The 23,604-nt window shown below is 34.2% G+C and overlaps 1 protein-coding gene across 2 annotated transcripts in view; it reads right to left on the reverse strand.

Moving 5' to 3' along the window:
* Positions 1-19,515: 19,515 nt before the first annotated feature.
* HGF (hepatocyte growth factor) overlaps positions 19,516-23,604 on the reverse strand; it is an 81,526-nt gene continuing 77,437 nt past the window's right edge. For both annotated transcript variants that reach the window (XM_056118592.1, XM_056118591.1), the window contains exon 18: positions 19,516-23,362. In XM_056118592.1, the coding sequence (XP_055974567.1) occupies positions 23,186-23,362 (177 nt within the window). In that variant the 3' untranslated portion in view covers positions 19,516-23,185. The remainder of the gene's footprint in view (positions 23,363-23,604) is intronic.

A 23,604-nucleotide genomic window follows, 5' to 3' on the forward strand; every position in this document is an offset into this window, starting at 1 on the left:
AGTGACTGGACAAGGACCCTCCTAGGGTTAGGAAGGATTAATCTGGTCTGAGACTATAGTTCAGTATCTATAGCAAGATGTCCCAAGGAGAGCCATGCTTTAAGGTTAACATATCTCTTACTGCATCCATAAAAAATGACTAGAAAGATTATTAAGAAGTAAATCTAAAATGGACTAAGGAAGGATAGTATGCCTTTGAATGGAATTATGCCCTTGAGCAGATCTCCTAGCAGGAGGAGATCTTTGTCTTAGAAGAGCTCCCCTCCCCCCACCAAGGAAGGGTTTTCATATGTTGATTGTGACATTGAACTATGTGTAGTTACCCTCAGCCTTGGAGGTTGGACTCTTGACTATAGCAGTGAGACAGGGGCAGGGCCACCAGGAAAGTAAGAAACGGGAATGAGGGGCATTGTGAGACTGGCATGGGTGCACAGTGAGATTGGAATAGGCACAGGGGGGAGAATGGAATAAACAGCTGGGGGTGAAGATTGGAATAAACGGCAACTGATCACCAACCAGCTTGGTGGCCCTGTTTCCTCCTTCAAGGGTCTGTTGTCAGCAGCTGCAGGCCCGAGTGGGGAAGATGCTCATGGCCACCAAACCCATGGCAGGAGAATGCCACACACACACACACACACACACACACACACACACACACACACACACACTTTGTAAAGACACAAAATATATCTATGAGGTTTTTCTGTATATTACATATGTTTTGCCATACATTTTCCCCTTGACAACAGCTTTACTCCTATGCAGCGATGGTTGCCTATGATGCAGACTAAGGCTCTTCCACCAGAGAAGACTGTCCCATTACATTTAGAAACAAGTGATTCTCAAACCACAGCCTGCAGGGCTCTACTTTGATTATCTGGCTCTTTTCTTCTAAACCATTTCTTCCACTACACTCCAGATTGTTTTTTTGACATGTAAATCTCCTTGATCCTCTCATTCTCCAAATAAATGTAACTTCTTTATTCTTCTCTCTGGTTCTATGTTAGGCCTCATATTGTTCATTTCACATGTCCTCTCTCTGCTTGTAGGAGATGTTGCCTCTTAACTCTATGAGGTCCTCACACTTTCTTTGACTTACCCACCTACTCCTTTTTCCCCTTATTTATGAAAGGATTTCTTTCAGTCTTTGTTTTTTTTTTCTTTTTGGGAGACCACACCTGGCAGTATTTAAGAGGCTACTTTCAACAGGGTGTTTGGGGATCATATCTTGGGGGACCTGTGGTGCTGGGCATATAACATTGTCATCTTGCTTTTGAAATGTGCACTCTATCCCTTTGAACTATCTCCCTTGATTTTACTTGCATTGTTTGTAATGTGTTTATCCACTCTCTGGATCTTGCACTCTATATTCTCAGTGCACAGAAAATACTGGCACATATCATCTGTTCAATAACTATGAGGAAATTATTATTAACACAAATTAAATTGAATAACTTAAAACAGGGCCAAGTTTCACATTCTTAAATAAATGGTTTATTGTCTTTCTATAGGTAATTTTCAAAAGTAGCAACAGCAAATGACTCAACTCCTTATGATTATCTGTAAAAACACAGAAGACAGGTATAGCAACAACACTAGTATATTTGTCAAAAATAAGTTTTAGCTATCCCATCTTTGCAATATTAAAGAATGGAAATAGAAACAGAGAGGTAGTACAAGAGCTAAGTCATGTTTGCCTAATTTTGTAGGTATATAAACTGAACTGAGAAAAACATGTCTGTCATTATTGCTTAAAATTGTATGTGACTTTGTTCCTTGATTTTGTGTGTGTGTGTGTTTTCAGTTCCTGTTATTTACATTAATTTTTTATTGGGTTTAGGCTGATACGTGGTGAATTATTCCTAATTCTGAGCTCAGGAGTCATTCCTGATTATGCTTGAAAAGACCATATGCAATGCCATGAATAAAACCTCAGTCAGCCACTTACAAGACAACTGCCTTACCCCTTGTACTGTATCTTTGCAACACATACATGTTAACTTAAAAAATTAATGTTACTATTTTTGTTTGGGGGATTGAGGAGATAATACTGGTGTGCTCAGGGCTTATTCCGACAGAGCTCAGGGAATCATACACAGTAACCAGACAAGCGTGCAAGACAAGCACCCTCTAACACTACACTATCTTTCTTACTCCTCTGCCAAAAAAGTAGAGGCTATTTTAAAAACCTATAAAGAAATTTGCCATGAAGTCTTAAGATAAGTTATACTTGATAACCTGTAATAAAGTTGTTTATGTATGTATGTATGTATGTAGTATGTAGTAAAGAAATTCCTATAGAGGATCAGGCTTTAGTAATGTTTTTTTTCCCTTTAAGTCAACACTGTTTTATATTTGGAGAGGGGGGTCACATCTGGCAATATTCAAGTGTTACTCCTGGCTCTGCACTCAGGAGTAGTGATTCATTTTTGATGGGCTGCTCTAGCACAAGAATAAAACTACATTTTATTTAAACTGAAATTGTTGCTTCAAAATGCAAAATTACTACTCTTCTTCCACTCCTGCATAATATTCTATTCTGTCATTAAATACATGGGTGTTATTTGTAGGACTCATGTCTAGGTACCAAATAGTGTTTTGTCAACTATAATTGTAACAAAGTATTTAGGTTTTTTAATCTTTTGTAATTTTATTGATTGTATAAAATATTTATCCTCCACAAATCTCCTTAAATAGGAGTATACATAATAGAAAATTAAAGTATGCTTCAAAAAATTTTCTTCAAATCAAAGAAAATAATGGAAAATACGTATACTCTAATTTGAGGGATTTGAATTTTCTTCCAGATATTTCCATAATTACTGTGGATCACAGGAATTACTTACATGAACCTCTTTTAATACCAGTTATTTATATAAGATAATCCTGTCACTTTAATAAAAAGCTAATATCACTAGGTGAGTTAGACCATAGCTCCTTCATCTAAGTATTATAATAATCTTGTTTTGCAGTATTTCTGTCTTCTCTTCTATGACGTAGTCTACAAGTAAGAGAGTAATTTGTGCTATACATTTTATACAAAGTTATGAAAAAGGAAAAATGTTTATAAAGAATATTTTGTATTTAGAGAACTTAATCAGAATTAAATCAGTGTGTGCTAGTATTTCTCTAAAGCCATTCTGTATTTGTTATTTCTTAGTATTAAAACTTCAACATTAGGAAGACCTGGGATGCTGGGATACCACAGATCCTAGTCATTTTTTTCACACTGAGTTTGGTCATGACCAAATAAAATCTGGGAAGCATTTTTAATGTGTTCAATTTTTTTGAGGAAACATTGTTTTATCAACTGAAAACATTTACATTTTTAGAAATGTATATTACCAAATGACATGCACCAACAAAGTGCCAATTGCCATTCCTCTTCTGACATATTTTTCATTGCATGAGCTCCTCCACTACTATCTACTTTGAGTAAAGGGCAACAGTTCATTTTTTAAATAACTGAGTACTATTCCATTACATACTATTCTTTAACCACTTACCTGTTTTCAGGAGCTTGAGTTGTTTCCAAATCTTGACATTTGTAAATAGTGTTGCAATGAGCACAGGTGTATGTGTATCTTTTTTTAAGGGTGTTTTTGTACTTTATGATATGTAAAAATTTGATGGAAAGTAAGAATAGGAGTGAAACTGCTGGAACATTTGGTATTTCTGCTTTTTTTTTCTTTTCCCTTCCCTTTGTTGTTTGTCTAAGATTTACATACTTAGTTGCATTGCTTAGACATTTGGTCGTGGTATGAAAAAATAACACATTAACATGACTTGCAGTCCCAACAAAATGTTTCATGGATTGCACTCTGCAGTGTGGGGCAGTGCAAGGGATTGAATTAATGGTTTCATACCTGCAAGTCAGGCACTCTACTACTGAGCCAATGTCTACCAACAGCCATAAAAGGGTTCTTTATCTCCACATCCCTGGAAAATGCTTAGTGTTTTTGGCCTTTTGATATAGATCATTCTCAAAAGCATACAGTGATTACCAACTTGACATTTTGATTTGTATTTCCTTGACAATATGTCACTACAAGCATTTTTTCTTCTACCTCTTGGCTAGCTGTATATCTTTGATGAAGAAGTATCTGTTGACTTGTCTTTTGCTGATTGGCTGTTTTGGTGTTGTTGTTTAGTCTCATGAGTTCTTTGTGTGTTTTGAATATTATAAGCTCTTTGTCAGATGAATGGTGTAAATATCCTCTCCCATTCAAAAGAATGTTTTTTTAAGCAATAGTTTTCATTGTTCAGATTTTTTTCATATTAAAATGTGTAAATGTTTTATTTTTTAATCATTTTTTAATTGAAAACACCATAATTTACAAAGTTATTCATTACACAGTTGTTTCTAGAATTTAACATTCCAACACTACCAGTGTAAACTTCCCTCCACTAATATCAACAGTTTCTCTCCAAATCCAAACCTGCCCCCTGAGGCACACAACAAATTTACTTTATATGGCTTATTCCAACAAAACTTTAAGAAATGGTGAATAGAATGACCAGAAAATAAATTAATAAGTACCAATTTGTGATCAGTACATGATTTTGACCTATGTAAATAAAATTAAAGCCATTGAATGCAATGTAATACAATGCGTATTCTCATTTACATATACACATTTGCAACTCTAGAATCTAAAGTATATTATAGTAAATTTTCTTTTTATTTGAATCTTGTTATGGTAATTAAAAATCATGTTTCATCTGTCATTAGTAAAACTTTTAAAGCAACTCTGTGTTATTTTATTTTGGAGTTTACATGAAATATGTATCACTGTATCACTGTCATCCTGTTGTTCATCAATTTCCTCAAGCAGGCACCAGTAACATCTCCTTCGTCCTAGCCCTGAGATTTTAGAAAGTGCCACATTAGAGACTCTTTCAGGGTCAGGAGGATGAGACCCATCATTGTTACTGGTTTTTGGCATATTGAATATGCCATGGGGAGTTTGCCAGACTCTGCTGTGTGGGCAGGATACTTTTGGTAGCTTGCCAGGTTCTCCAGAGTAAGAACTAGATAATAAGACTAGCTAACTTGGCTTCCAGGAGCTGGGTTTTATAGTCTCTGGGTCTTGACTGTTGATGGAATTACGCGGTGCCAGGGGCAGTTGGTGTGTGTAATGCCTACATACTGGAAGATGGAGGATCTGGGTGGAGGAGGCCCAGTCCCAATCCGAGCAGGCTTGGAGATCTATGCCCCAGGTCCCACACACCTGGGTTCCTCTGCCGGTTCCTTCATGTGTGAGGCTCATCTGAACGTGTGGAGAGTGGACCTAAGCATGGCTGTGGCTGTGGCTGGAACCAAAGGTCTTTTGTTGCCAGGGCTCTGCAAGGGGTGGGGAGGGAACTCAACCCACCCTCCTCCAAGGGGCCCCAGTAAGGACAGCCAGGCACAGAGGCAGGAGACTCTACACTGTTCTCTTCCAGGAGCTGGGTTTTATAATCTCTGGGTCTTGGCTATTGATGGGATTATACGGCGCAGCTCAGATGTTTAGTTTGATATAATTGCACTTGTTTATTTTTGCCTTTTTTCTTTGCTAATAGAGTCAAATCACCAAAGTCACATTTAAAGCAAATAGTATATTTTGCCTGTTTGCCTCTATTTTAGGAATTTTATTTATGTACCTTATATTTTGTATATTCAGGTCTAATATTGAAGTCTTTAATTCATTTTTCAATTAACTTTGTAAAAGGTGCAATACAACTATGGTGAAGTTTTATTCTTTGCATATTTTCAAAGGCATTTTTTAAACATTTTTCTCTCTCAATTTTTTTGCTTTGACTCTTTTATTAAATGAGCTGTCCATATCTATGAAGCTTTTCTTCTGGAATGTCCATTATATTCCATCGATCTGTGTATCTGCTTTTATTTAACTACTACACTATTTTTATTACTATGACTTTATAGTTTGGCTTAAAATCAGGGAATGTGATGACTCCTATACTCTTTTTTCTCAGGATCACTGTGAGTATTTGGGTTTGTGTCTCCAAACTAACTCTACTGGTATTTTTCCAGTTATGTGAGGAATACTGTTGAAATTTTTATAAGAATTACATTGAGTCTGTAAAATGCTTTGGTAAGATGGACATTTTGATGATGCTAATTTTTCTAGTCAGTTAATAGTGGATATCTTTCCTCATGCTTTCTATTTCTTTTATAGGAGGGTGCATTTACATCCTTCTATTTCCTGCTATTTGGAAAGCAAATGACAATGGATCCTTGAGCAGTCATTTAGATATGAAATGGAGCTAAGAATAATGCAAGGATAAACTCAAGTCTGAATTTCTGATGAATTCCTGAATTTTCTAGGCTATCTCTGAATTCTTACCTTCAGATTGCTTTTGGATGAAAGAGAAATAAAATTACTACTTTATTCTAATCCTTAGTTATTGTCAAAACTATCAGAATTATAACTGATAAACCTTGACCTCCAACATTTCCTTTATAAAACAGACTTACAATCAGAATATTTAACATTACAACAAACCATAAAACCTGCAAAGGTTTAGGTTGCTGAGCACCACAAAGTGATGTTAAATATTTAAAAGGAGAAGAAATTTGAGAATTTCAAAGAGATTCAGACTGCTACTGATTATCTAAAAATACAATACTAAAATTATAATGAGCTGAAGGTCATAATTTTTCTTAAGGAGATTTAGACATATGGTTTTCTAAATTCCATTTCACAGAAAGGAAAAAAAAAACATGGTTTAGTGGTAAATACCTGTTCTCTCTACAGTTAGTGTTAGTACTTAATGAGGAACTTGAAGCTCCAAAGAAGAGGAGAATATCACAGGGGTTTTACATGTAATAGCTGTCTGAGCTCTAAGGGCCTAGTTCACAGCCACAGAACTAAACTCTTGTTGACTGGAGGAAAGTAGGTTCTTTAGGGATATTTATCTTCAAACAGATGGAACAGATCTAGAGCTGTGTTTTGCTCCCAGACAAGAGGGTTGGCAGGAACTGAAACAAGAAAGTGAGACCCAGCCAGCCAGCTGGTTGGGATAAAGGCCAAGAGGCAGCCATACCTAGGGTCAAAATCCAAAATAAAGTCAAATTTAGGAAGGAATAAAGAAGGTAGGCAGCTCTATTTCAGAAAGTCAGAACACCATAGTGAAAATATTGACGCAAAAAAAAAAAATAAATGAAAAAACAAAACCCCAAAGGAAACCATTATGCTTTCAAGGAGTTTCCATGGTATCTGCTTGTCTAAACCAAAATTGATGAAGTCCGTGTGGGGGTAGGCACTGGGGGTTGGTAATGAAGGATAAGCTCTGAAGTTATTGAGAAGCTTAGAGTCTAGACCCTGGACATGAGAAGTCATAGGAGAACTATATATGGACTGCAGGCCTGGGCTGCCTCTTTCATGTGTGCCTTTACCCTTTTCCCTTTTCTGTTGTTGATGATGTTGTGATGACTGGGATTGCATACTCCTAGCTCAGGTGCTCACATACTTTAGTTGTGATACTCTCTCGGGGTCCTACAATATCAGTTGCACTGTTCACACCCTGAGTCGTGGGATTCACTGACACTGAAGGTAGTGGTGCTATACAACACACATTGGGGTTGCACTTCCCAGACGTGGTGCTCATCATTGGCTTTTGCTATGTCTTACTTTGTGGGGTGATAGCACAGCAGGTAGGGTGTTTGCCTTACACATGGCCGACCCAGGTTCGATTCCTTTGTCCTTCTCGGAGAGCCCAGCAGGGTACCGAGAGTATCTTGCCCACTCAACAGAACCTAGCAAGCACTCCGTAGCATATTTGATATGCCAAAAACAGTTACAACAAGCCTCACGATGGAAACATTACTGGTGCCCGCTAGAGCAAAATCGGTGAATAATGGGAGGACAGTGCTACAGTGCTATATTGTGAAATGTACACCCCAATATCATGGACTTACATACACTTGGCTGCAGAATTGCCAGAAATGGTCTGCAGTTCTGGGCGTCTCAAACAGCAAAGCTGCCAATTCACTCAGTGTGTTTGTGTATGCCCCAAGGATTGAACCTTTATGCTTGTGTTTATATTTTCATGGTGCAGACACCAGAGCCAGATGTCTGTGCCATAAAAATATGTCTCAGGCTCCACATGTGCCTCTTCCATACACCAACTTGATGGTATGGAAGACCATGACTAAAGCTAAGTTAATTTGGAGTTAGAATCTTAAGAGACGGGTGCAGTAAGAAGAAATAATGACTTTATCTCCACAAAAGGCGCTAAAAAGGTATGCTCATTTTCAATTTAGGATGTAGTTAGGTGGCAAAATTAGCAGCACCAGCAATCTGTGTAGTGGTGAACTAGAAAATGAAAAATGCGATTAACTAGAACTCTAGAACCCAGAGTTCTAGGCCGGGTGGTTTTGTAATGAAACTGCAAAAAGAAAAACAGACTTTAAAAAAATGTGATCTGGGTTTTAAGATATTATTTTGAAGGATCTACTAGACATTCAGGTGGAGAGAAAGACACAGTCAGATAACTTTCCATATTAATTCCAAAGAGTATTTGGAACTCTAAACACAATATATTTGAACTATAGCACCTAAGAGTCCAGAAAAGCACTATAATTGGAAAAATTGTGATGTTAATAAAAACAACAATTTATCAGTTTCTTTTTATTCTCATATGTACAGAAGCCTACAAATTTTAAACTCATTCAACGGCAGATCATTGATCACATGCCGAAATGATAATACAGTAGGTTATTAGAAGATCATATTTGTCAAATCAACTTCCTGCCCCATCATATTTATTACCTGAAGGAAAAACTTGCCATTTCCAGATAGACTAAAAAGGACTTCTATAATGTTTTTAGACATATGAGTGTTCTCACAGTAGTTGAAACTAGTTACATGCACAGAGTTTGAGGATTCAAATTAATGAATTAAGGAGGCTAAGAAGCTTATAAATCATGTTATGATATTGTGACTATAAGTACTTATCTTATTTAATAAGTCTTTAATACTAATACATAACACTGTATTTGTAAAATGTAGAGCTAAATTATCAACCATTTTTTTCTCACAGAATATATAGCTATAGATAACACCCAGTCGTATCTGAGGAACTGAAAACAATTCTAAATCTGGGGGTAGGGTGGGGGAACTAATCTACATCTTCTTTAAAGAAAGACAAAATGCTATCCATAGATCAGGAACTCTTGCAGATTTCTGAATGGATTAGCTGAAACAAGTTTACTTTCCTATGGATTAGAAAGAAGAAACCTAGTCTCATCATTTCATTTATGCTATTTCTTGTTCTCCTGCGCTTTTGTTTCTTCTTTTTCTTGCATTTTTATTTGATTTGTGCTTAAATAATAGCAGTGATTCCCAGTTATAATAGGAGACTTATTCATAGCCAAAGGTAGGGTCCAAAGACAAAGTACAACAGAGAAGGAAGCCAGATGACAACCACTGTAACTTATTTCTCCTGAGGAAGTTTATTAAATGTCTGATACTAGTCACTCTGGCAAGGTTTTGCTCTGATCCTCTTGCCCAGTAAGTGAGAGTCAGCCTCGCTTTTGCTTGGTGAGTGTTTTTAAATTGTTCATTCTTCTTATAAATTCTTTTTAGTTCTACCTTTCTTTAAGACATTTTACTAGACTTCTTTTTATCTATTAATTTTTATTAGACTTTCATGATTTAAAATCCTAACTTATTATTTTAAAACAATCCTAATGATTGTTTTATGTCTATAGCACACTGTACTATATCCACAAACAAATAAATATTCCCCCATCATTGTCCTTCCATTTTCCCTTGGCAACTCAGTTCTGTTATCAATATCTCAGGATTTATATTCAATAGAGACTGACCTTTGCCTAGTCTTTTTCTGTTTCTTTATATTTCACATTTGAGCTAAATAATCTGTTATTTGTCTTTCTCGATCTAACTTAGCACAACACCTACATCCCATTTGAGCTGAACTGATTTCATGTTTTCTCATTTCTGAGTGGTATTCCATTGTTTATATATACCATTTTGCCTTTATTCACTCATCCATTTAAAATATTGCTAGATGGGGGCTGGAGCGATAGCACAGCGGGTAGGGCGTTTGCCTTGAACGCAGCCAACATGGCAGACACAGGTTCGATTCCCAGCATCCCATATGGTCCCCTGAGCACGACCAGGAGCAATTCCTGAGTGCATGAGCCAGGAGTAACCCCTGAGCATCGCTGGGTGTGACCCAAAAAGAAAAAAAAATATTGCTAGAGTGAACATAAATGTACATAGATTTATGTATTCATGTTTTAATGTTCTTAGTATGAACACTCAACAATAGGATTTCTACATCACATAGAGACTATATAGAATAAATTCTCACAGGAGTGAATGTAAGCTTATTTTAATCACATCCCCAGCAGCATTTATTTATTATTATAAAATTATTCTTGCTGTCATTTGGTGATGCCTCACTGCTATATTGATTTGCACTTATCTGATAATCAGCCATGTTGGAAGACTTTTTATTATGCTTCTTGACCATCTGTATGTCTTCATTGTGTAAGTGTTTGTTCAGGTACTACCTCCATTCTTTAATGGTATTGTATCTTTTTTATTGCTGAACTTTGTGAGTGCTTTATATATCTTGAGTATTTGCCATTTGACAAATGTATGGTGTGTGAAAATTTTCCCTCAGTAGCAGGGTGTCTTTTCATTTGAGTTCTTCTGCAGTGCAGAAACTTTCTCATTTGACATACTCCACTTTCTAAAAAAAATGTGCAGGAACAAATTAATAGAAAAAGGAAGAGCCTCATTGAAATAAAAATAATTTGAGCTGTGAAGGATTTCCACCAGCATGGACTAAAGAACAACTTTAAAAAGAGAGTGGTGCTGTTGGTTGAGTTGGGGGGTTAGGGACTGTCTCCATTTCTATCCCTCAGACAGAGTGTTATAATATTCCATCTATATCCTAGCAAATTTTTAAGGAAACTCATGCATATACATGAGGGTTAAGCTGTAAAAGCAATGGGGGAAGAAGCATCATCTAGGGTACGCATTTTTATATGGTAATGAAAGAAACTAGAAGTTTGGAAGGTCTTCACTGCGCAGTCCCTGGAGCTCACATTGGTAGGCCAGGGGCCTGGGATTCTTGTCAGTACAAAAGTGTTCTTAAAGTTCTGCCTGAGTCTAATCAAGGCTAGTAGAACGAAACCTGAAGCTGTATCCTCCAAACTGCAAAATTCAGGCAGTCTGATTCTGCTTTTCCTAACCCCAGTCTCTCTCTCTCTCTTTTTTTTTTTTTTTTTGGTCCGGAGATTGGAGGAGTAGGAGTGAAGAAGAAAGTGAGTTAAGTTGCAAAAAGCTCTTTTATTTTTCACTTGTTTTATTTGTCAGTTGTGTCTTTTCATTGAAGACTTATTTGAAGTCATTATAGAAGAGTGTGAAACCTGTATGTTCCTCAATATATTGTTGGATTCAGATAGAAGCCTTTAATCCATTTTTAGTTGATCTCTGTGTACAGTGTGGAGAAAAAGGACCTTTCTTTCCTTCCCTCTCATTCCCTCCCTCCTTCTTTCCTTCCTTTCTTATTTCTGCCAACTGATTACCCCAGAACCATTTTTGGGAAACACTTTCTTTCACTTAATGCAGACAGCCCCTTTAAAGAAATGTGTGTTGATTCTTTTAGTTTCTGCTTTTGCATCATTTTTGTGCATCTCTGGCAGTGCTTAAGGGCTATGTCCAGATTGGTCTTTGTGAGAACCATGCAATGCTGAGGAATGAATCCGCCTTCCACATGCAAAGCATGTGCTCCTAGTTTTTGAACAATCTTCCTGGCCTCTGATATTACTACATTTCAGTATTATACACCTTATATTTATTAATCAGTTAAAAATAAGTAAATAATAAAACTGAGGTTTTGAATTTTAAAAGTGGAGTTTGTTTGCAGAGTTGACTGCCTCTACATGTGTGACCCTAAGCAAGTCATTACAGTTTTCTTATTCTCTGTAAATCAAAGAGGTGAATTTTAATACTTTGCAGCTGTTCAAGTCTATGGTTTCATCATACATAAATATGTAAATAAAAAATGTCCAGAATTGCATTTGCCCTATGATATGATTGCAATTCCTTTGGAAGTGATTCTCTTTTTTTTATTAAACACTCTTTCATATCTTGAATAAAAGTCAGAAATTATTATTGCTTTGTTTGTAAATAAATTGAGTGTTCTTCACCCCACCCCCCAGAATCCCTGTGAATCCTAACCACTGCATGCTTATTATTTGTACTGAACAATTCTGTTGCTCTTCTTTTTTCAAAAGCTATTTCCTTCCCTTCTTTATAAAAACAAATGAAAAAATAAAAACAAAAAAAATAACTACACTCATCCACAACCCTACTTACTTTCTTAGTTTTAATAATCACCATCTCAAGCATCTTATATTTTTAACAATTCAATATACTTAAGGGTGAGAAGCCAACATGCTTTAGACAATGCCTCATAGAGCTTTGGGCAAAGCTACTTGAGCAAACAGTTTGATCACTGAATAGTTTCTTGCTCATATCCTGCCCTGATGATGACAGATCCTATTTTCTGGTTTAAATGGGAGGGTTTTTTTCTATTCTTCTGGAAAATAATCAAGTGGGATAGAGAAAAATGGTTTGGCAGAATTAATATTGAAAAATATACCTGTGTCGTCTTCTTTATTTCCTTAGTTATAGAACCTGCTTGAACATTAAAATGATATTTAACTGAAATAAAACAGAGCATGGCAAAAGGGGAACACTGGATTAACATTATCTACTGTTATTAGGTCATCTTCAAATATAATTAAAAACTTATGACCATAAAACCATTTCAGTTGCACTAACAAAATAAACTTTAAGAATTTTGTTTTAAAAATTGGTTGTGTTCTCCCCATTGAAAAATTCCAGCATTTCTTTCATGACTTCATAGACTTCTATCTACTAAAAGTGTCATAAGATTATTGGGAATGTAAGGAAGAAAGATTAGGAACATGAAAAGATTGATGAAGAAAGTAGATAAAAGTAACTTTATGTTTAATTAAATAATTAGCAATTATTTAATTATTTAATCTGGTGATGCTAATGTTCATAAAATAGAAAAAATAATATCAAACTTGGCAGGACCTAATTCTATATTACTATAGAAAGATTAAAGGGAAATGATCTAAAAACTAGTAAAATCTTGCTATATGTTCCAAAAATTATGAGTCTTAGCTAAAACATTAATGTTCTTGTCTCTTCCTCTCAGAACTGTCTATTAGGCTGTGGACAGTGTTAAGGACCAAGTTTTGCTTATATGCTATTGAATTCCCAGCATCTATTTATAGGTGCTGTTTATTTATATTATAATGTAATAAACAGGTCTATTTATTAATAGGTGAATTATGTAAATATTATTTAATAGCAAATATTATTTTATTATTATATTATTTAACATTATATTCTATTGTGTTAATAGTAGCATTAAATATTATATTAAATAAACAATATTTATTAATAGACTTGTTTAGTGTATTATCAATAAATAAGTGCTGACGTAAAAGTGAATATCATAGGCAAGTAGATATAGCCCTAGTACTTTTACCAAGGAAGTATAGAGATAGCAATGTTTTAATAGTAAAAATAGTTTACAGCTATAAAGTGACTGAATTTTTGGAATAAGTGAAAAACTTCCTGAAATATCATTACTCATATAATTTGTTCAAAATTAATTATTCTGAAGTACTCAGTTAGTATGAAGATATCTGATTCAACAAAGTAGAGAGTGTCCATGTACTCATGGAGTTTATAATCTAATAGGAAGGATTATATTCCTATGAACTAAGAATAAATATTTAACTGAGGTAAGTGTTCTGAAATAAAAACACATTACTGAAATGTGTAATTCAATCATGATTGGTGTACAACTAGACAGATTTAAACTGAAGAATGAAGTAGGCATTAGTCAGACAAAAACTGGTGGGTGGAAGAATGATTCCAGGAAGAAGAGCAGACAAAAGCTTTTTCTTCTTTTTTTTTTCTTTTTTTTTTTTTACTTAGTGACCAAAATAATTTTTTTTGAGAAGAAACTAATTCTAAAGAGAATGTGAACTCTCTAGAGAGAGAAAGTACACTTGAGAAAAAAAGGCCAAAGGTATTCATGCCTTAAAGGCCAGGAATAAACCAGGAGTGCTGTAAAGTACAGGAGAGATTAGGTACCCAGTGTTGGGATGATACTGGCAGCTTTAGAATGGAGAGCCGAAGATGGAAAGTTTTGGAGAGAGGAAGTCTGGTCTTTAACCAGAACAGAAAAGTCAGATGCAGCTGGGATATAAAAGGCAAAAGGTGATGGCTAGATTGAACAAGTGTGAAAGTCATACAGATATTAGTAGGCCAATTGGAATCATTGAAGGTTTTTATGTAGGAGAATATGAATTGTGTTTTTAAACGTATGCTTTAGAAATTGGACAAAACTGGATTAATATACAGATGAAGATTAATTTTGGTATTTTACTGAGAGTAGAATAAAATTGTGTTAAATTAAAATAGAGCCACTGGAGATTCAAGAACATGAGAGATTTAAGATATTCAAAAGGTAAAATTGATGGTCTAGTGTTTGTTAGGAGTAGGAAAGGACATGAAAATAGGTGAAAGAGATGGATTGTCAGAGAAATAGTACAGCAGGTAGGGTGCTTATCTTGCATACAGATGATTCTGGTTTAATTCCAAGGACCCCATATTGTCTCTCAAGCCCCAACAAGAGAAATACTGAGCACAAGGGCAGGAGTAATCCCTGAATGTTGCTGGGTGTGCTCCCCACCTCCCCCACCTTAAAAAGAAAAATGTATATAAACAGGTAAAATGGGACTTTCTAGATTTTTGTTTTGAGCAAACCTGATTAATGTACCTTTAATTGAGAAGATTGATGAAGGAAAAAGGATTGAGATGCAGTTTTGAACACATTTAATCAACTCCAGCTAGCACGTCTAGGTAAAAAATATTAAATAGATTTGACTTTTGAAATCTTTTCCTTTATGTTTCCACCTGGTGCTTCAGTTCTTTCCTATTTAGTTGCCTTACTGAATTTCCTGCCATGTTATGTCAAGCATTGAAAAGATGTGGAAATCTTCCAAGGTGAAAAGGGTATTCTGTGTAATCTTCTGAAAGCAACCCTTGAAAGGGAAGGGTATATATGTGAGAGTGGCAGCAAGTGAAAAAGAAATGAAGAAGAAAGAATACAAGTGGGAAATTGGATATGAATGTGGAAGCTCTGTGCTCATGACCAGTGTTTTACAGGGAGTCTTACTGTACTTAGTGTTTTCAAGTGGATTTGGAAAATCCAAGTTAACTGTGACTAAGAAAGACAGAGACTAATAGAAAATAATGCTTTCCATTTTTTTTGCTGACTTTATCTAGGGGAACTGTAAACACCTCCATACAACTACCAATTTCCTCCAGTATTAAAAAAAATGTGATGTTGGGGTGGGAAGGAATGCAGAGTGGGACCCTGAGACATTGGTCAAAGGAAAGGGACACAGTGGTGTCCTAAGCTACTGAACAAAATATCAATTTTGTTTTCCCAAATTCTGTTCTTTTTAAAATGACTTGATAATTTCCTTTCAAAATGACTGGTCAATCCAAGAAAGCTATTAAATCATGAATTCCCTTCTCTTCATTATTCTAAGTTTCTTTAATCATATTTATTTTTCTATCATGTCAAAGTTTTGCTCATTAAGTTACTTCTTATTTTCCTTCACAGGATATATTGTTTTTAGTAAGTCATGGATTCTAAATTATATCTATATTTGGATTTTAGCTACCTAAAACAAATCAGAGACATTGACATTGGACAAAGTTTTGCCTAGCTAAAAGTAAATGAAAAATTTAACATGACTATCTTCTCCTCACTTCATTTCAACATATTACCCATGTTGATTTCTCTGTTAAGAAAGCTTATCAAATGAAAACCTATTCTAATGGAGCAACAGTATTGTGAAACTTCTCAATGGATAGTAGATGCCATATTTGTACATAAGTAATAAGTAGACTATTGTTGACTCAGAACTTTTTATAATAATTGATATGATCCTTTCACCAACCATTTATGAAGAAATCCCAATAGAAAAATGTTAAGCAATATAATATAAATATTAGATTGTATAAACACTTATATCCATTAAAATTAAATTCTTTTATTTTTAGTAACCATACAAATACATCAACATTTCAAATTAATGATACCTTTATTCAAGTTGCATGTTTAATGGTATGATAAAATTTCAAATTATTTACACTTAACAATTAGAATCTAATAATATAATTAAATGAATCCATAAGATTCTTATTTTTCATAATTGATTGCCTTACTTTCTTTTTTTTTTTTTTGCTACACAGCAGTGTTCAGGCTTACTCCTGTCTCTGCACTCAGGGATCACTCCTGGCAGCATACTGGGGAATTATATGAGGTGCCAGACTACAGCTGGAAAGCAAAGGCCCTATGTGCTAGGCCCTGGCCCCTAGAAAATCACAGATTTTTGATAACACCAATATATCATCAAGAAGAAGATGTGCTGAGGATATAGTTCAATGATAAAGCAATTCTTGGATGTATAGGACCCCAGTTTCAATCCCCAACTCCAGAAAAACAAATAAATTGTAAGGAGAGTGGATGCTAGAATGTTAAATAAAATAAAATAATGGAGTATCATAATGTTGAATCTCTGTGTAAAACAAAGAGTAGATAATATTGCTGATGTCTCCATGGAGGGAGACAGTGCATTAAGAACAGTGCAGAATGGGTGGTAGAGCAAATGTCTAGCATTTGCCAGGGTGTGAGTTCGATGCTCAAAACCATGATGCCTTCAAGCATCTTCATACAAGCCTTCATGAAATACTCAGATAAAAATCAGACAGTATATATACATATATATGTAGATATAGTCTTTCATAAGTATCTTAATGACATATATTATTTAGATAAATGAAAAATTAAATATTTCAATTTATTTTTATTTTTGTAATTTGGAGGCCAGCAAGCTAGTTTAAGGTGCTGGGACATATGTCCTTCATGTACAAGCCCCTATTTGAATCCCAAATCCACATGAGCCACCCTAAAACCACTATGTTCGGCCCTTGCAGTCCCTCAGAAAAACAGACCTGAGCAACAAATCACCAGGTTAACACCCTCCCATAGCTTGGGGAGAAACAACACTAGGGTTGCTCTTGTTAATCCCCCAGTACCACTAGGGGTGTAGCACTGTAGCACTGTCCTCCCGTTGTTCATCAATTTGCTCGAGCGGGCCCAGTAACATCTCTACGGTGAGACTTGTTGTTACTGTGTTTGGCATATCAAATACATCACAGAGAGCTTGCCAGGCTTTGTCGTGTGAGCGAGATACTCTTGGTAGCTTGCAGAGAGAGGTAGAGGAATCAAACCTAGGTCTGCCAGGTCAGCTGCGTGCAAGGCAAATGCCCTACTGGCTGGGCTATCGCTGGGTGATTTCCCCTTTTTAAAAAAAGAATAGAAATGGGGTGCTATTTCAAAGGTTGGAGCACATGCTCTGCATAATGGAGGCCTTAGGTATTGTAAAATATAATATGTACTATATATAATATATAACATACAGCATATCCATTATATTATTACATATATTATGTATGACATACCCATTAGATAATTATATATATTGAATATTATACAATATAGAATTTGGCTGATAATATAATACATATTATTTAATATTATATGATATTATATCATATTATATTATACTATACAAGGTATATAATACGTCCACTCCCCTGCATCACATGGTCTCTCAAGAACCACTAGGAATGACTCAGAAGTACTAGGACCAAATTCAATAGGGAAATTAAATGACAGTTAGTTAAGGCCTTTAAAATATTGAAGACATGCATGTTGTCTGAGAGAATCTGTGAACACGGGCATGAAGTTTAAATATGAAAGCAATCAGGCTAGAGACAACTCTGGAGGTAAGGCACTTGCCCAGGACCACGTATCTTACATGAGCACCACCAGGGGTCGCTCCTAAACACAGAACCAGGAAAAGAACCTGAGTACCAGAGGCTGTGGTCCAAGCCCATCCACTCCCTAAATAATAAAATAAAGTGATGAGAATTCAGGAACATTTGGGTGGGAAGAAAATTCAAAGTTAGAGTGGTTATAGAAAGTTGATAGGATTTGTTTTATTTTATTTGATGTTGTTTACTTTTTAAAGCATAAATATATACAAATATTTATACAGACTAAGTACATAAATACATAATATGTATTATCTTTGGTATTTTCTGTCCCTCTTCATGTACTTTAGGGAAGATTATATTTCTGTGGACTTTTTTGAAGGGTGGAGGTCATACACATGGTGCTCAGAGGCTACTCCTGGCTCTATGCTCAGGAGTGAAGTTGGGCAGTGCTCAGGAGAACATTTATGGTGCAAGCAACATGGGTTGGTCTTATGCGTGGCATATGCCTTAATTCCTCTATTTCTCTGGCAATAGACAATAGAATATCCTTCATTAAAACACACATACACATATACATATATACACACATCTTTTTTTTTGGGAAGACTATGCTTGCTGGTGGTCAGGGGATCATGTAGTGTTGGGCTCAAACCTGGGGCTCCCACATGCAGACTATACATTCTAACTCTCTGAGCAATTTCCACAGCCTCTACACATTTTTAAAATTAAAATTATAGTAAAATTTTATCTTTCCTACATGTGGAAATAAAATTTTTGAAAGAACAATGATATATGATGTCTACTATAAGACTTTTATTAAGGTGTTACATTATAGTGCTATAATTTGAGGAAAATGTTTAGAGAAAGCACCTGTACTGTTGTTTAGATTAAGTTTGTGGCTGGTTTTCAACCATCCTACAATTGAAAACAGGTAGCTGCCTGTGCAGAGATACTAAGAACCAGCACGTCTGTGGGCCAGAGGTTGAAAACAACTAGAATGTGGAATGTGCTTCGAGTAGCAGAAAATAAATTCAACTGGTTATAAAACTGTACAAAGCATAGAGGAAGCAGATACCAAAGTGATTTGAAATAATTATGTTATGGAGCTCTTGTTAGATCTATCCAGATTGCTTAACTGAGTCATTGCTTAACTTATGATAATGATATGGTAAAGTGATTTAGCTTATTGTTAATGACACATATATAGTGACACATGTATATAGTGACATATGATATAATGACTCATGTATGTAATGATACATTGTATATGTATTTGTATATGTATTTATTAGAAAATTTCATCATTGCCATTCTAGCCGATAGGAAGAATGACTAAATAATTAAATACTGCAGTGGGACAAATGAAGATCAGTGGCGTATTTAGAGTTATTGTCATTGCCATGAATAGAAGCTGGATACTTTTAATTCTATGAACTTAGTCTATAATGCAATAACATTTATTGCAACAAAGTATATGTGATTTTTGGTGGTGTGATTTTGTTCTTTCCTACTTTAAATCATAGAGCTGACTCAAATATGTCCACATAACATTATAATATGAGAAAGGGACCATTTTGATAAAATATTTTATTATTATTCAGAATAATAATATAATCATGGCTATAAAAATAACAACTTTATTAACTACAGAAACTTTATATACAAGTCAAAACCACAGTGTCACCTTCTTGGGTAAGCATCCAGCTACATCACAATAGGCAGCTTATCAATTTCCTATTTACACATAAGACAGTCAGAATATCCACAGTATTCCATTTCAGTTTTCTAAAGATAGAAACTCTCTGTGCAAATGGAATGATCTACTTAAAATTATGCTGTCAAGATATCTTGGGTAGAGTATTAATATTTTTTAATTAGTTAATTCTTCATTGAAACTTAGTTGAAGATGAAAGATAACTAAGTTCTTTTGAACTTTATTGTGGAAAGTAATTTATAAGTAGACTGTCTTATTAATTTTCTTTCATAAATCTGCTTACAAATGAGATGTATTGATTGAAAATCATTACTTTTGAACCTCAGTAAATTAAAAGCTTTTAATATGAGTTTATTAAAATTAAGATATTGCATCTTATTTTCTCCAAATTGCAAAGTAATATTTTTAAAACATTTAGAAAAAAAACAAGAAAATATCTGACAGCAATTTGCATTTCTTAACAGTGTCTTTTTTTCCAAGAGAATGTTGTGGCTATTCACTTTGTACAGTACCATTGGTACCAACAAGAAATATTCACAGGAATAAGTGAAACACAATTTCACTATCACATGCCATTATTGTTATTTTTCTTGCCTTCCAGTGTCTCACATTTCCCATAATTTGAAACACTTAGATAGCAAGCAAGAGCCTGTTAACACTAGAGACTGACTCAATATAAACCATTTTACTGAGGACCTGCCTACAGCAAACAGGTAAAAGACATTACATATTTTACAATAAAATTAAAGATGTATAAAAAGGATTATCATCCCTTCTGCACAGCAGAGGCATTATGACAAATATTTTAATTTTACATTTCTGTTTGTAGACATAGAAAATATCCACAATTATTAAATTGACTATTATTCAAACAGCCACAACAAAAATAGCTTTGGAAACTTCTAATTTAAATGATTATTTTGTCCATGATGTAAATAAAACAGTTTTTTTAAATAAGTTGAATATTTCTCTTTTTTTGTAGTTTCATAAGAAAAGAATGCCCAGAAAATAGTTAATTTCAACCAAATAAAAATGTTTATACCCTGTCCTACCAGCTAAAATACCATGAGTTGTTTCCTCATTTTCAATGCTGGTTCGACTGATCATAAAACAAAAGGAATCTCCCAGTGAGAGAGCTGCTTTCTTCACTAAATTTAATGGTTTTATTGGTTTCATTTTTGCAATCCTTTTAATAAAATGGAAAACACTGAGTTTAAATGACAAGAGTTAGCTACATCTTGTATAGAGATAATCTATCTCTCCACTGAAATTTCGAAGAAAAGACAAAAAATATTTTAAATGTGAGTATTTAAAACTATTCCTTTCTTTTTTTTTTAATGTAGCAGTACTGCTATTTATTCAGCCACTGATTAGCTGATTTAATTGGGCATGAACTCCACAAAACTATTACCTTTCTATGTTTTATAAATGTCAATAATATGATAATTAAGCAACACAATGATGGAAGTTTGCCAAGGAGAAACTGAAAAATATTGTTAGTGCAATATGCCCTTGAAAAAATTTTTTTTATTTTAATGCTGCATTATGAGAAACAGAAATACAAGCTAATAAGATGGTGTGGAGTGACAGCTTGTCGGATATTTTTGCAATCATGCTTCTTAATACCACCACATATCTTCTTAATTTAAAAATATATGGTGCAATTTGAATGACATTTCTGGAGTTATATTCTGTGTACTGAGCTCTTGAGTAAATTTTAAAATCATTTTACTTTAGCTACAAGTGTTCTATTGTGTTTTTAATACATCATTGAGTTCTGTTTTTAATATAAATCATTATTAAAAAGGTAGAACAACTGCGAATGTGGAATTCAAATTTTTCAAATACTTATTTTTAAGAGCATTAGTACAGGAAGATATTGTAAAACTTCAGATCCTATTCTATCAGTTCTTTGCCTTTTAAAATTTATTTTTGGTTTTAGTGCTCAAGGATCACTCTTGACAGTGTTTATATGAAGTACTAAGGATTGAACTGGGACTGGCGATATGCAAAACAAGTACCTTAATTGTGCTAACTCTCTGGCCACCCTATAATCCAACTTATTACAAACACATGATCTTTAGCTAAACACAACAAACTCAATAATAAAAACGGTGGTATGTCTATGACCATACAGAATATAACGTCTGAATTACTACATCACGTGATAAAAGGATGTACATAAAATGAAGTAAACAAGGATGTTTGGAAAGATTTTCTCTTTCATCAGGTTCCAATTTTTTTTAAGAAAATAACTAAGCACAGAGTTTAGATAAACTAGTTCCTTTTCCATTCCTTTTGTATTTTTTCATTTATTTCAGAGATTTTTTTAGGCTAAACATCATTCAAGTTGAGAAATTAATTTTGATTTCTCTTCTCTAATATGTAATGCATAATCTGATGAAAGTTTATTTGCAAGTTATTGGGGCTATAGAAGAATTTCCCTTAAGTTTAAAAAAATTAAAGATCTCGAGCCAGAAAATCTTAAAAAAAAGTCTACCTAAACATATTTTAAAGACAATAGTTTTAAACTTCTTCAATTAAATAGTTATCTGGGAATTTAAACAACATTTAGAAAACAAATTGAAATATTTTGCAAAATATTTTTCCTAAGTTAGTAGAAAATCAATAATACCGACATTTTTCTCCTTTTTTAATAATTAGAAATTACACAAAATACTAGGATGAAAAATCTATTTACGCATCTAAATTTAGTGTTACATAATTTTTGATTCATAACTGAACAGATCTTTAATGCCAGCCCCAAAAGATCATCTACTAATTATGTATGAAGAATGAAATGTCTTTTTTATTTCACTTTATATGGCACTTTGCTTAAATATTTCTACTGGTATTTTCTAAAAAGAATTCTTTTTTTCTTTCATTAAAAAAGACTATAGGTACACATGTTCAGAATACTCAGTGGTTACATTGGATACTCACAATTTTTATTCTAGTCCATGCACATGTGTAACCAGGCAAGTGTATATGGGTAAGTTGCTTTTGCAAAAAGTGTGTACCATTCTTATGGGATACACAGTGAGGAGGAATGAATAAAGTATAATGTATGGAATATATAAAAGGTAATATAATTCAATATAAAGTAACAATTTAAGGACACAGCTTAAATTTTTGTGAGATTAAAATAATGTTTAACTTATGTTTTATTAATTATTAAGAAACTAACCTTGGAAAGCAGCATGGATATTAATTGATCTTTTCTATTAAATCTTTTATCATCCAGCAAATTACACCTTTGCATTTTTTTATTCCATTCAAGTATCTTCAGGAGATTTGTTACTACACTTGCATGTACCTTAAATCACTTCAATATTTACAAAATAACACTGACAAACAGAACAACAGAAAAAAACTCATAAATATCAATGAGCATCTTAACAAACTTAACACTCAAGTAGTTTTCTTAGGATAATTTTAAGTGACATTTTAATTCCATACTCTCTGAAATCTTCATGTAAAGGATGTATTATCTTCATGTATTGATGGAACTTCAGTCAGACATCAGCTATGACTGTGATACCTTATATGTTAACATAATTTTATGTATCCATTTTGCATAATACGCTACTCTGACAAAAATACCAGGACGATTTGGAATAGCACATCCACGACCAGGAACAATGACACCAAGAACCATTCTCATTTTATGTTGTTCACAAACAAGTGGGCCACCATAATCGCCCTAGAAAGAAGAGAGGAAACAAAAGAGTATTATTTCAGAAATAATCATTAACATTTTCTATTTTAAAGGGATACACACACACACACACACACATATATGTATACATATATGTATATATTTTAAAGGGCAATGAGTACAACTGAGCTATAAGAGTCTATTCAATTGATGCACAGAACCATTTGTTTTCTCTTACAGACAATTCATGTAAGACTGATATATGTACGAAAGCTCAAAGTGTGCTA

This window comes from Sorex fumeus, unplaced genomic scaffold (assembly GCF_029834395.1).
Source record: "Sorex fumeus unplaced genomic scaffold, SorFum_2.1 ptg000037l, whole genome shotgun sequence".
Taxonomy (NCBI): domain Eukaryota; kingdom Metazoa; phylum Chordata; class Mammalia; order Eulipotyphla; family Soricidae; genus Sorex; species Sorex fumeus.